Source organism: Barbus barbus (genome assembly GCF_936440315.1).
Source record: "Barbus barbus genome assembly, chromosome: 35".
NCBI classification, from domain to species: Eukaryota; Metazoa; Chordata; class Actinopteri; order Cypriniformes; family Cyprinidae; genus Barbus; species Barbus barbus.
This window is the reverse complement of record NC_136763.1, coordinates 24,523,760-24,538,761: the sequence shown is the minus strand read 5'-3', so window position 1 is coordinate 24,538,761 and position 15,002 is coordinate 24,523,760. Positions and strand designations below refer to the sequence as shown.

The window sequence follows — 15,002 nt, the reverse complement described above, 5'->3', positions numbered from 1 at the left end:
GTCTGAATTTGCTGAAAACTCCCACCACAAATACACAAACTGATAGTCTGTCTACAATGTGCAGAGACAAGCTGAGTGGTATAAACAGTGACAAGTCCCAATGCTGATGCTTTTCAGGTATCAAAACATTTGGAAGGCCTCCTGTCTAGATACAAGGAACAGAACTAACTATATTTATGATAATGAATTTATAAACAGTTTGTAGAATCTGCAAAATGTTATTTTTATCATAAAAATGTATGCTTTTTTTAAGTACCGCCTGATTGCGTGAATTTACACTTTTACATGTTTAAAAAAACAAAACAAAAAAACAATAGATGTTTAAAAATGTGTCCACAAATGATCCACAACTGTTGTTCTTGAGTCATTTCTTTAACCTGAGCAGTTAAACTGCCCACTGTTCTTCAATTTTTTTTAAATGTATTTATTTATTTTATTTTATCTTTTTTTTTTTTTTTTTTTTGTGGAAGTGTTGATGAAATTTGAAATTTTACTTGCAACAATTTACTTGCAACAAATAAATTTATTTTTGTGATCTTTAGAAAAAAAAGAGTGAAACGAAGGAAACGTAGCCAGAAGACCCTTCAAACAGAGCCCACAGCTGAAGACCTGGCGCAGACATGGCAAATAGTGTCTCAAGAACTCAGAACATCTGGCTTTCAGGTGAGTTATGGAAAATGTTTTTTGTTTTATTTTTTTTAATTAACAAATAGTTAAGTAAAAACATGAAAAAAAAGCCTTTAGAATCTTTCAGACCTGCCTGTGAAGAAGGATTGGTGAGGATTATCTTGAGGGTGTCGACGAGTTCCTGAAAGGGGTCAGTGGCACTCATCCTGTATCCGATGTTGGTCCGATCTTCTGTAACAGTAACTTCTCAACACGGAGGTGGGTGTAACAGAGGTGATGTTTATTTTTACAGGATGAGTGGGGAGTGTGAATGGTGAGGTGAGTCGTGAACTTGAGATGTCTTGCAGGTGATGATTCGTGCTTCTAAAGTGTCTTTTCGTGTCTTCAGGTGCTGGCCGAGGCGGTGATGTGGAACACAGGAGAGCGGGGTTATCCAAGGACACACAGGACGGTCTGGAGACGGGGAAGACAAAGAGGAAGAGAACAGGAGGTAAGTTTCAACAGGTAAGGAATGCAGAGGGAATACTCAACGTCTGGAGATTGTCGGGGAAGAGTCCACGTTGCGATAACGAGATCGGACACTGAGTGAATGGAGGTGAGTGCTTTTATGTGGTTCTGGGTGATGATGGTGATGGGGTGCAGGTGCGTGTGATCAGAACTCAGGTGACGTGGATCGTGGTAATTGGCTGACGGGAGAGCCTGGCCGTTCTGTGACAGTACCCCCCTCGCTACGGCCCGCTCCTGAGGGCCGACCTCGGCGTCGTGGTGGTCTGCCTCGGTTTCGTGGAGCTGGGCGGTCAGGATGGTTGGTATGAAATTCGTCCAGCAGTGCTGGGTCTAGGACATCCTCCCTGGAGACCCAGGAGCGTTCCTCGGGACCGTAGCCTTCCCAGTCGACTAGGTACTCCAGTCTACCACCACGGCGCCGAGAAGTCAAGATCTCCCGGACCCTATAGACGGCACCTTCGTCCAAGATGAGCGGGAGAGGGGGCTCCTCGACCGGGCCAGGCTCTGGGGACACAGAAGGGAAAAATGGTTTCAATAATGAGATATGGAATGTGGGATGGACCTTATACTGTGCAGGTAGTTGAAGTTTGTATGTGACCGGGTTAACCTGTTCCAGAATGGTGAAGGGGCCAACGAATCTGGGACTGAGTTTCCGGCAAGGCAGGCGCAGCCTGATGTCCCGTGTGGATAGCCATACCTTCTGCCCGGGATGGTAAGTGGGCGTGGCAGAACGGCGGGCATCCGCTGTTATCCGTTGTCTGCGCACTGCCTGCTGCAGCTGATGGTGTGCTGCGTCCCAGACTCCCTCACTCTCTCTGAACCAGTGGTCGACTGTGGGTACGTCTGAGGGTTCCCCAGACCAGGGGAACAAGGGCGGCTGGAAACCGAGTACGCACTGGAAGGGAGTGAGTCCAGTGGAGCCCTGGCGAAGGGAATTTTGGGCGTACTCGGCCCAGCCTAGGAACTGGTTCCAAGAGTTCTGGCGGTTGTGGCAGAAGGTTCTCAGGAATCGCCCTATTTCCTGGATTTTGCATTCAGTCTGCCCGTTGGACTGGGGATGATAGCCGGAGGTTAAATTTATGGTCACACCTAGGAGGGAGATGAAGGCTTTCCAAACCCGGGAGATGAATTGGGGTCCTCTATCCGGTACTATGTCCTCTGGGAGACCGTAATATCTGAAGACATGATTAAAAAGTAACACAGCTGTTTGGAGTGCAGTGGGTAAACTAGGCAGAGGAAGGAGCCGACAGAACTTGGAGAAGCGGTCCACTATCACGAGAATACAAGTGTTGTTGTCCAAGGGAGGTAGGTCAGTGATAAAGTCTACTCCTAGGTGTGACCAAGGGCGATTGGGTATGGGTAGTGGGAGAAGTTTACCGGTAGGAAGATGACGGGAACTCTTGGAAATGGCACAATCTGGGCAGTCCTGAACGAACCTTTTCACGTCCCTGGCCATGTTGGGCCACCAGAAGCTCTCCTTGAGCAGCGAGAGAGTGGCGTTGGCCCCTGGGTGTCCAGTACCGAGAGAAGTGTGCGTGGAGTAGATGAGTGGTGTGCGTTGGATCCTGGGAACGTACTGACGGTTTGAGGGACAGCCCGGCGGATTGGCAGGTGGAGTGTCGGAGACAACTGGTGGAGAGGTCCACTGAATGGGGCTTGCAATAATTTCCGCTGGTAGAATTCCCTCTGGTTCCTCATGATGCTCCACGGAGGTATGAATGAGGGATAGAGCATCCGCCTTGACGTTTCTAGGACCAGGACGATAGGAGATCTTGAATTGGAATCTAGTGAAAAATAAGGCCCATCGAGCCTGACGAGGGTTCAGCCGCTTAGCATCACGAAGGTATTCAAGGTTTTTATGATCCGTGAGAACTATAAAGGGATGCGCTGCCCCCTCCAACCAGTGTCTCCACTCCTCCAGAGCGAGCTTGATAGCGAGTAGTTCTCGGTTGCCGATGTCGTAATTTCTCTCCGCCGGGCTGAGCTTCCCAGAAAAGAAGGCACATGGATGGAGCTTGGGAGGCGTCCCCTGCTGCGAAAGGATCGCACCTACTTCCGTGGTGGAGGCATCTACCTCGACTACGAAGGGTAACTCGGGGTTCAGATGGATGAGGAGAGGTGCGGTAGTAAAAGCTTCCTTCAGCTGGTTGAACGCCTTCGTGGCACAGGTGTTCCAGGACAGAGACTTGGTTCCTCCTTTGAGTAAATCGGTAAGTGGGCTGGTAATGGAGCTGTAGTTGGCGATGAAACGGCGGTAGAAATTTGAAAAGTCTAGGAAGCGTTGGAGTTCTTTGATGGATGTGGGTAGTGGCCAGGATGTGATCGCTTCCACCTTCCTCTTGTCTATGCGAATGCCACCACTATGGATTACGTAACCGAGGAAATGAACAGAGGATTGATGGAAGATGCATTTTTCTGCCTTGAGATACAGTTGGTATTTCCGAAGCTGGCTGAGGACCTCCGCAACGTGGTAGCGGTGTTCGGCCAAGCTCCGGGAGTATATTAAAATATCGTCGATATAAACGACCACGAATTGATGCAGATACTCCCGGAGCACCTCATGCATGAACCCCTGGAAGACAGAGTGGGCGTTGACGAGCCCATAGGGCATCACCCGGTATTCGTAGTGGCCCGTGGGTGTCACGAAGGCTGTCTTCCATTCGTCTCCTTCTCGGATGCGAATGAGGTTGTATGCGCTGCGGAGGTCCAATTTGGTGAATATGGTGGCACCGCGGAGTTGTTCCAGAGCTGCCGGGACAAGAGGAAGGGGATACCTGAATTTGACGGTGATGTCATTGAGTTTACGGTAGTCTATGCAGGGTCGCAAGCCTCCGTCCTTTTTGGTCACGAAGAAGAAGCTGGAAGCAGCAGGGGAGGTAGATGGTACAATATACTCTTGTTTGAGTGCCTCCTCGATGTACTCCTCCATGGCCTTCTGTTCATGTAGAGAAAGGGGGTATATTTTACCCCGTGGTACTGGCTCACCCGGAAAAAGGTCTATGGCACAGTCCCATGGCCGATGAGGTGGAAGTTGGTAAGCCCTTTTGGGGCAAAAGACGTCGCTGAAGGAGGTATAATCTGAGGGGATGTCTACTGATTGCTTCTCAATTGGACTTTCGATGGAGGTGGCTTGGAGTGGTATGGGTGTAGGGACTCGGTGTACAGGACGAGGCAGATTGGGGAAGCACCGAGGGAAGCAATTGTTACCCCACTTCAGGACGTCTCCTGACTTCCAGGACAGTGTGGGATCATGGTTCACCAGCTAGGGACGGCCCAAGATGACATTCACTGTGGAGCCCTACAGAACCAGCAAATGGATCGATTCATGATGAAGTTGGCCTATTCGGAGCTGTAAGGGTCCAACACAGAATTTAACCAGGCGACGAGTAAGGGGTGTACCTTTTATGGTTTGGATCTGGTAGGTGGTTTCTGTGGCGATGGTCGAGAGGTGGAGCTGTTTGCAGAGATTCCCAGAAATGAAGTTCCCCGCGGAGCCGGAGTCGAGGAGTACGGTAACTGTCAGAGCAGTGGTATCTGTGATCAGTTGGGCATGAGTGGTTAAGGGGTTCATTTTGGGAATAAAAGGCCGAATTCCACTCCCCATCAGCCGTGGAGGATGAAGGGGACATGCCAGGATCATATGACCACCACAATACAGACACAAACCATTCATTATTCGTTGCTGACTCTCTGCAGGCTCTAGACGATGCATATCAGTTTGCATGGTTTCTGGAGGGTCTCTGGCCGCTGGCTGGTGGCTGGGAGGAGTGGCAATGGCAGTGATGGTTGCTGGATCTGGTTGGCAAGCTCGCATCCGATTCGAGCAGCGGATCGCTAACTGGATTAATTTTTCGAGCCCATAGGTGTCATCATATGCCACTAGCTGTAACTTTAACCGGGGATTCAGCCCTTGGCGGAAAGCGGTCAATAATGAGGGCTCATTCCAACCGCTCGCGGCCGCGAGAGTGCGGAATTTAAGGGAATATTGGTGGATGGTCATTTAGCCCTGTTGCAGCTGATACAGTTGTTCGCCCACTGAAGAATCCCCCGGAGAACTACTGAACACTTCACGGAAATGGGCCAGAAATAGGGCGAAGGATTGGGTAGCGGGACCGGCTTGATTCAAGATTGTCTCTGCCCACTTAAGTGCGGGACCCGTGAGTGAAGTTATAACAAATGCAATTTTGGCTTGATCAGTGGTGAACATCTGTGGATGTAAGTGAATGGTGAGCGAGCATTGCAAAAGGAAGCCATTGCACTCCTCCAGATCACCTGAGTAGGGCGCTGGTCGGGCCATGGGACTGGCGTACATTACCGGAGAAGAAGAGCTGGTGATGTTGTTGACAGGAGTGGATGTGGGTGCTGCTGCTGGAGGTGAAGAAGGATTGGTGAGGATTCTCTTGAGGGTGTCGACGAGTTCCTGAAAGGGGTCAGTGGCACTCATCCTGTATCCGATGTTGGTCCGATCTTCTGTAACAGTAATTTCTCAACACGGAGGTAGGTGTAACAGAGGTGATGTTTATTTTTACAGGATGAGTGGGGAGTGTGAATGGTGAGGTGAGTCGTGAACTTGAGATGTTTTGCAGGTGATGATTCGTGCTTCTAAAGTGTCTTTTTGTGTCTTCAGGTGCTGGCCGAGGCGGTGATGTGGAACACAGGAGAGCGGGGTTATCCAAGGACACAAAGGACGGTCTGGAGACGGGGAAGACAACGAGGAAGAGAACAGGAGGTAAGTTTCAACAGGTAAGGAATGCAGAGGGAATACTCAACGTCTGGAGATTGTCGGGGAAGAGTCCACGTTGCGATAACGAGATCGGACACTGAGTGAATGGAGGTGAGTGCTTTTATGTGGTTCTGGGTGATGATGGTGATGGGGTGCAGGTGCGTGTGATCAGAACTCAGGTGATGTGGATCGTGGTAATTGGCTGACGGGAGAGCCTGGCCGTTCTGTGACAGCCTGACAATGGGGAAGCAGATTATCCTCTCCAGTACCAGTGCTAATGATCCCAAAATACCCTATAAATGAATTATACATTAAAAGACTGACATCAAATGAGCACATAAAGTACATAAAGTTAACAAACAGTAAAAACATACAATATCAGGGCCACCAAATGGTACATAATCAATTAATTACATAATAAAAAGTCATATCAGTAGAAATGAAGACCAGTAGCATAAAGAACATCTTAGGCCTGGGACACACTTGACGATTTTCAAATCTTAACTATTTTTAAAACTGGTGGAGACCACAGACTTAAGCACCGTTTCAACCGATGTTTAACACCATACACAATTTGGCCAGACTGTGAGATCACACACCTTCTGATTGAGTATCATTTTCACAGTGATACGAGATCTCACGGAGCCTCGTGAGATCAAAAATGACTTGTGAAGAAAAACGAATGGAGGACAATCGACGTTGTCAGTTCTCCTGGCATGAGTTTTGTTTTTTACGGGAAGAAAAGCAAAGAAGAAATAGTTTGGGTGATCTCCTTCCGTGGCATGTTTGTGGCTGCCAAGTTTCAGCTATAGAAGCGCGCAACATCCGGTTGATGAAGCTTGCTCACTCTCATTGGCCATCTGCAAGCTAATCCTCTCATTATAACAAAGTGTAGACACAATGTAAATAAAAGATTATTATGCATTGTAGAAAGATTCATTGATTGTAATTGAATTTTCTGCGATCGTGATAAACCAAAATGAGTGACCACTCAGTGGCTACGTTTACATGCAACCAAATAATCCGTTAGTAATTGGATTGACGACTCAATCGGACTGAAAACCATCATGTAAACACCTTAATTGATTTGATTGAGCTCAATCTGAATGAAATTTTCGATCGGATTAAAAACAGAAACAGAAAGGACTGAGCATGTACATTAGCGTAGAAAAAGCATAATGACGTATGGCACGCAGATAAACTGTACTTCCCATTGAATAAAGTGTTGTATAAATGAGTCAACCTGATCACTTTATCGTATGTTCATGTAAACACTACATTCAGATTAATCAAATAGAAGGAATTCAGCTCTTTGCATGCCTCCTTTGGTATAATCCTTTCAGAATTTTAATAAAAGTTATGATTTTCATGCTGCTAGGCAGACCACCCTGGCAAACGTGCTGCAAAGTTTCGGGATTGACACCCACATTTAAATCTCAAAATTGCACTGATTTGACATAGTAATAAACATAATGAGACTGGTGTGTGGCGCAGTTGTCACATTAAAGGTCTCATATTGTACACCTTTCTGTAGTTTTATTTTAGGTTTTGATGTCTTTAAAAATATATATTTGCGGTATAAGTACCAAAAACCATCTCAATATACACTCACTGGCCACTTTATTAGGTACACCTTGCTAGTACCGGGTTGGACCGCCTTTTGCCTTCAGAACTGCCTTAATTCTTCGTGGCATAGATTCAACAAGGTGTTGGAAACATTCCTAAGAGATTTTGGTCCATATTGACATGATAGCATCACGCATTTGCTGCAGATTTGTCGGCTGCACATCTATGATGCGAATCTACCGTTCCACCACATCCCAAAGGTGCTCTATTGGATTGAGATCTGGTGACTGTGGAGGCCATTTGAGTAAAGTGAACTCATTGTCATGTTAAAGAAACCAGTCTGAGATGATTTGAGCTTTGTGACATGGTGCATTATCCTGCTGGAAGTAGGCATCAGAAGATGGGTACACTGTAGTCATAAAGGGATGGACATGGTTAGCAACAGTACTCATGTATTCAGGCGTTTAAACAATGCTCAATTGGTACTAAGGGGCCCAAAGTGTGCCAAGAAAATATCCCCCACACCATTCCACCATCACCAGCCTGAACCGTTGAGACAAGGCAGGATGGATCCATGCTTTATTGTTCTTTACGCCAAATTCTGACCCTACCATCTGAATGTCGCAGCAGAAATCGAGATTCATCAGACCAGGCAACATTTTTCCAGTCTTCTATTGTCCAATTTTGGTGAGCCTGTGCGAATTGTAGCCTCCGTTTCCTGTTCTTAGCTGACAGGAGTGGCACCTGGTGTGGTCTTCTGCTGCTGTAGCCCATCTGCTTCAGGGTTCAACATGTTGTGCGTTCAGAGATGGTATTCTGCATACCTTGGTTGTAACGAGTGGTTATTTGAGTTACTGTTGCCTTTCTATCATCTCTAACCAGTCTGCCCATTCTCCTCTGACCACTGACATCAACAAGGCATTTTCGTCCATACAACTGCCGCTCACTGGATATTTTCTCTTTTTCGGACCACTCTTTGTGAACCCTAGAGATGGTTGTGCATGAAAATCCCAGTAGATCAGCAGTTTTTGAAATACACAGACCAGCCCGTCTGGCACCAACAAACATTCCACATTCCTTTCTTCCCCATTCTGATGCTCGGTTTGAACTTCAGCAAGTCGTCTTCACCACTTCTAGATGCCTAAATGCATTGAGTTGCTGCCATGTGATTGGCTGATTAGCAATTTGTGTTACCAAGCAATTGAACAGGTCTATCTAATAAAGTGGCTGGTGAGTGTATTTTTACAGCTGTTCTCTCAGGAGCTCTGTTAAGAACAGGTCGATTTGGCCTGTCTAATTAATATTCATTAGCCTCTCTTCTGATTGGCCTGTTGTTTTCTGAATGACGCACGGCTAGGCCAACCACAGTTAACTAGGGTCATGTAGGGCCGACGTCACAATTATGTCACCGTGCTAAGCTGGAAGCAAAACAAAGGGAAAACTGCCCATTCAAACCAGCACAGATTCGGTGCAGCACAACACTGACACTTTTGGCACTTATACACTCTTACATAGCAAATTTATCACCGCACTTCATGTTGATGCTGTGCGAAAACCCCTTTATAAGGAAGTGGTTAGTCTGTGTTTTATGAAAATTATCTAACAGGTGCTCATTTGCATCTCTCCGAATGCATTAAAATTGCAGCAAGGTTAAAAAACAAATGTATGTGTGTGTACAGGTGGGAGTTTTCCTAGACGAGAAGTTGCGCTGCACGCTCAGTTAGGAAGGATCAATGCTGTGCAGTGCCAACCTGCATGACTGTGCTCTGGTGGTAATTACTTCTGCTCACATTTCTGCACCAGTGCACAAACTCCAATTACTTACGGGACAGAATGTTCTTATTATTTAATTTTAATTTTGGTTGAATTAACCCTTTAAATCTGATTGTATTTCTTTCACTACTAAAAAAATGCTTTGCAAAGCAAGTTCTTGCATTTTAATGCATTTTATTTTCAGGGCTTGCATTTTTGGGGGCTGAAATTCAAAATGTTTGTGTATTTAAGCTATGAATATTTAAATTTAAACATTTCTCACAATTTAGTTTGTTCTGTTATGAAGATTAAAGTGTTTTGCAGAAATGGATGATCTCATTTTTCAAATAGTCTTAGCTTATTGTGCAAATGAACACAGTAAGTTGTGTGATGTTTTTCATATTGGCTTACAGCTGTCAGAGAGTTTGACAGAGGGTGCTGTGCCCTTTGATGCCACAACTGACACTCCAGTGGATGAGCAGAGAACAGAAGCACTGGTCAGGATTCAAGACTGTATAATATCTCACGCAGGACCTGAAGCTTTGAGTTTACTCCGTGCTGCACGGTAAGGCAACCACACCAAAAAAACCTATAGTGTATTTTTATGTTTCTCGCCATATTTTAAACACCTAACTTTGGCAGAGCTTCATTACAGCATGCCTGTTCTACACACAGGAAAAAGTGAATGAAGCTGTTAGATTTTTAATGAATTGATGGATTCACCTGGACTCCGAAAGATGTCCTTTATCCGAATTAAACCTTAAAGGGTTCAGAATAGATCTGCCATTATATTATTAATATAATTAACATTTTCATATAATTAACAACAAAAATTCTGTCATCTGTCTGCCGATTCTGTCATACTATTTTATATTTATACCATCATTTACTCACTCAAAATTAGTTTTAAATCTAAATGAGTTTCTTTCTTCTGCTGAACATAAATGCGGAAAACCAAACAGTTGCTGTCCACAGTGACTTCCATAGTATTTTTTTTTCCCTATCAAAGTCAATGTGGACCAGCAACTGTTTGGTTACCCACATTCTTCAAAATATAATCTTTTGTGTTCAGCACATGAAAGAAATTAATACAGGATTGGGACAACATGTGAGTGAGTAAATAATGACAGAAATAAAATTTTAGGGTGAACTATCCCTTTATTGACAGTCAGTTTCATGTTTAGTTCTGTCTCTTTAAGACCTGCTCTTTTGTGAGTGCGAATAAGTGCAGTGTCCAGTGAAAGTAACTCTACCGCTGAGTTAACACTGAATGGGTGTGGCATAGTACAGTATATAGAGATGGCGGCGCCAGAACTGCAACTGAAAGAATGTGCGCTGTAGCACGATACTACGATATTTCTTCAAAAGCAGATCGTGGAGACATTTTTATCATCCACGATCAAAAATCGTCATATCGCACACCCCGGGTACTTATATTCATCAGATTCATCGTTTTTGAATCTGATTGTGATTCTTAGAATCTGAATCAGATCGGTTAAGAGGTGCCAAAAGAGTCCCAACCCTATCTATAATAATGTAGTATGTTTTTTGAATTGTAGAAAGAAACAATGCTACTTATTCTCTTCCAAAACTGTTGTTTTGAAATAGAGCAGTGTGGCCTGAAGGAGATGCATTTGGATCTGTTGAGGTGGAACCTGAGGAGGAACTAGAACTTCTGAAGCAGATACTTTTCACTAAACTCCCAAGTAATCTCACACTACACATATTACTGTACCTGATGCCTTCACATACTACATTATATTTCTTTACCCAAGACCATTACAGAGAAGACTGCAATTTACTGCTATTTCTGGCAACATCATTAACAATACTGTTGTTCAACAACAATACTATCTACTATCTTACTATTATAAACATTATTTTAAACGTTATGCACTTTTTTCAAAGATAGTCTTGTCTTGTTTTTGTTTTTTATTGCTTTGAAGAAACATGCTTTAGAACGGTAATATTTTAGTTACGGGGTTGACGAGACGTGAGACGTGTGGATCCATTTGCAAAGCTTTATTATAAAACATGGTCAAGACAGGCAGGGTCAATAAACAGCAGACAGGTATGGCAGAGGCAAGACACAGAGCAATCCGAAGGGCAGCGTGGGTCGACGATCAGCATTCAGTATCCAGAGGGCTAGGCAGAGAGAATAATCCAGGAGAATGAGCAATAATCCGAACGAGCAGCAAACAGAGTCCAAACAGGGCAAGACAGAGAGAATAAACCAGGAGACCGGGCAGGAATCAGAACACATGAAATATAACCAGGAAAACTATGAACAGAGAACGCTTTGTAGAGTAGCAGGGCTAAACAATACTCGGCAGCGAACAAGAGAATGTCCCAGGTTTATATAGCATGAGTGCTTGTGATCAGCAGTGCAATCAGGGTAATGAGAGATTGGTGCCAGCTGTGTGTCGTAAGTGCAATGTATGATGGGAAATGGAGTTCAATGTGCTGTGTAGTGTGAAAGTCCATGTGGTGAGCGGGTGACCTCTGGTGGTGAATGAATGGAATTGCACGGACCAGATTCGTGACATAGCGCCCCCCCCCCCCCCCCCCCCCCAAGGAGTGGCTTCCAGACACTCCAATACAATCCAGGAGGGCGGTGGAGCGGAGGCGGAACAGGGGGAGGGACGGAGGGCCAGGTTCATGTGCAAATGGAGGGACTGGGAACTGAGGCAGAGCGGGGAGCCAGGGTACCAGAGCAGAGCCCCCCAGGGCGGAGCAGTAGACCCCCAGAGCCAAACAGCTGACCACCACGGCGGAGCAGACAGAGCCGGAACCCACCAGTGTGGAGTAGACAGGGCAGAGGATCTCCACAGTAGAGCAGACTGGTCAGGGAACCATGGCAGGATCAGGGATCTGGGGAGAACAGAAACAGACACCACAGGGAGAGCAGAGACTGACTGAGCCCCCCTGGGCGGAGCAGGAGACACCCAGAGCCAGACAGCTGACCACCACGGTGGAGCAGACAGAGCCGGACCTCACCAGTGTGGAGTAGACAGGGCAGAGGATCTCCACAGAAGAGCAGACTGATCAGGAAACCATGGCAGGATCAGAGATCTGGGGAGAACAGAGACAGACACCACAGGGAGAGCATCCATGGTCTCAAGAGTCGTGGCAGGGCAGGACAAGGATTCATAGACGCCTTAATAGCCGTGACTGGGCAGGACAAGGATTCACAGACGGCCTCCATAGCCGTGACTGGGCAGGACAGGGATTCGCAGACGGCCTCCATAGCCGTGACTGGGCAGGACAAGGATTCGCAGACGGCCTCCATAGCCGTGACTGGGCAGGACAAGGATTCGTAGATGGCCTCCATAGGCGTGACTGGGCAGGACAAGGATTGATGGGAGGATACCACTGACACCTCTGAAGGTTGGCCGTGACAGATTCGTGACAATTTTGCTGGATGCACCCTCTTGTGGCCTCAGGAGTGAAGCCAAAAGCTTTTTCCCCCTAACAGAAATTATACCTTTTAAATTAAAATATAATTCAAATTTTGATCATATTTTAGTACAAAATTTAAATAGTTTTTCAGCCAATTTTGCAGCCCTATTGACTACTATTGCTACTTGCTGAGTGCTACAGTTCAGAATCCTAAATGCATCTTACCTGACAAATGGACCACTTACAGACACAAGCGTACTGTCGGTCATATAGCCAAGGTTATGTTTTAAAGAGATCGTGAATTGAGAAACCAAAATTCCCTTGATCTTTTGACATGTAGTACAAGGACATGTCATTGTACTATAAAAACATCCTGCAAGTTTCAGAACTCAAAACTTTCTCATCTAAAAACAGCTTATATTGAAGCCAATATGCCAAAACGACATAATAATGTGGCTAAACACCACCTCCGCAGAAGATCAATGCCTGCTTCCACATTACTGCTTGTTTAGCCCCGCCCACCAATTCTACATCACAGCCTGTTTAGCCCCACCCGCCGGTTTACGTATATAGTGTAAATAAAGAGAGAGGTGATTGCAGGTCTATGCAGAAACCAACAAGATACTGTGCAGCACTAAGCTGTCTTTGCATTGCCTTCCTTCTGATACTAACGTTAGCAAGGAGTGGATGAACTTATTTTTAATTAAGTTCCAGACCGCGTCAGTAAGTACTTGGTCCTTTGTTCACTTCTTTTTACAGCGGATTCATTTACAAACAAGGCACAATTTGACATGGGATTTTCAGAAAGATTGAAACTAAAAGACATGCTGTGCTGACAATATTGGACCTGACAGTAATGTCACAGCACACAAGTGTGAGTAACAGTTTTTATTACATAATCGCTATTGCTTTGTCTGTTATTAAAGATCGTTTAATATGTACTGAGAATTTATGTGTCCATCTGTGAAGGATGTAGGCTCAAACATACATGACTGTTAGCCAATCATAGCAGTTTACTTCTGCGTCTACAACCCGCCACACCTATTCAAACAGAGCGTTCCAATGAGAAGGGTCAAAACAGGACAGAAAATAGCCTATTACCTCTAAATTATGATGATTTTGATGTAAAAAATTATTTTAAGTGGATATTAGAAGACCTCAGAGAACAGTACAAAATAATAAAAAGCAGTTCATGATCCCTTTAAATGCAGAATAATGTTCATTCTTTATTTTATTTTACTTTATTTTAGTACAGAGCCCCACTCATGACATGCAGACAAAAATCTATTTATTTTAGCCACCAATTAAGAATTCTAAGGGCCCAAGCCACTAAGGCTCAGGGGCCTATTGTTTTCTTCAGGATTATTATTATTTTTATTTTATTTTAACTATCCGGGCAATTTTTGGGGCCTTAACGTGCTCAAAAACTCTTGAAAATTGGCACGAACATTGGACCCAGGCGTGGCACAGGAGCTCTACAGCGCCCCCTGGAACACAGTCAAAAAGCTTGATGTATAGCTCACACATACTTACACGTATTCATATGAAACTCGGTACACATATAGAACTCATTGAGCTGAATAACTTTCGCACCTGCATGTCTTAGGCTCCGCCCAACAGGAAGTCGGCTATTTAGGGCTGTTTAAAAAGCGCATGCTCTGGAATTTGATATACTCCTCTGAGGATTTCCAAACGATTGCCACCAAACTCGGTGAACATGATCTCAAGACATTGGGGACGCTAAATTGCGAAGATATTTTTGATATCTCGAACCGTTTGCCCGGGGTGAGGCGATGAAGTTATGGCGAAAAATGAGACCCAGGAAATGCCTAATAACATCCACATACATTGTCTGATGTTGATCAAACTTCAGTGGTTTGTTCGTTGTATGATGCCGATCGGATAGATGTGACTTTTATGACTGAAAGTTATAGCGCCACTAACTGGCAGCAGGAAGTGTCATTTTTCAAATGCTTTGAATTCAGCATCTTATTTTTACTCGATTTGCTTCAAACTTCACCAGAATAATGTCAAAACACGGCCGATGTAAAACTGTGAAGGGAATATTGATATCTAAAATACTGTTGCCATGGCAACGTGTCAAACGTGAAAATTCTTTTCTGGTGATTTTGAGGCAGATAACATTTTTAGAATGTCTTGAAACTCAACACACATATCGGTATTAATGATAGATAGACACTACCAAAAGCTCATAAATGGGCGTGGAGGAGGCACTCTATAGCGCCACCTTTTGTCAAAAGTGGGGGGGTAGTTTTAGCTACAGACAACAAACAGGAAGTCGGCTATTTTTATTTTAATGTGTTTTTTTTTTTGCCAAATCATGCTGTAAATAAATTCATACTCCTCCAAGCAGAAACAAGTAATTCACACCACACTTTTTTCAACATGATGCCAAGATACTGAAGAT

At 44.8% G+C, this 15,002-nt stretch overlaps 1 protein-coding gene across 1 annotated transcript in view; it reads left to right on the top strand.

Annotated features, from left to right (window-relative positions):
• Positions 1–14,092, top strand: part of LOC306855111 (protein timeless homolog) — a gene marked incomplete at both ends in the record, with an annotated part of 70,218 nt that extends 56,126 nt beyond the window's left edge. The window contains 4 exons of the mRNA XM_079393562.1: positions 544–663; positions 9,589–9,740; positions 10,784–10,881; positions 14,034–14,092. Coding sequence (XP_079249688.1) covers positions 544–663; positions 9,589–9,740; positions 10,784–10,881; positions 14,034–14,092 — 429 coding nt within the window. The remainder of the gene's footprint in view (positions 1–543; positions 664–9,588; positions 9,741–10,783; positions 10,882–14,033) is intronic.
• Between the last annotated feature and the right edge of the window lie 910 nt (positions 14,093–15,002).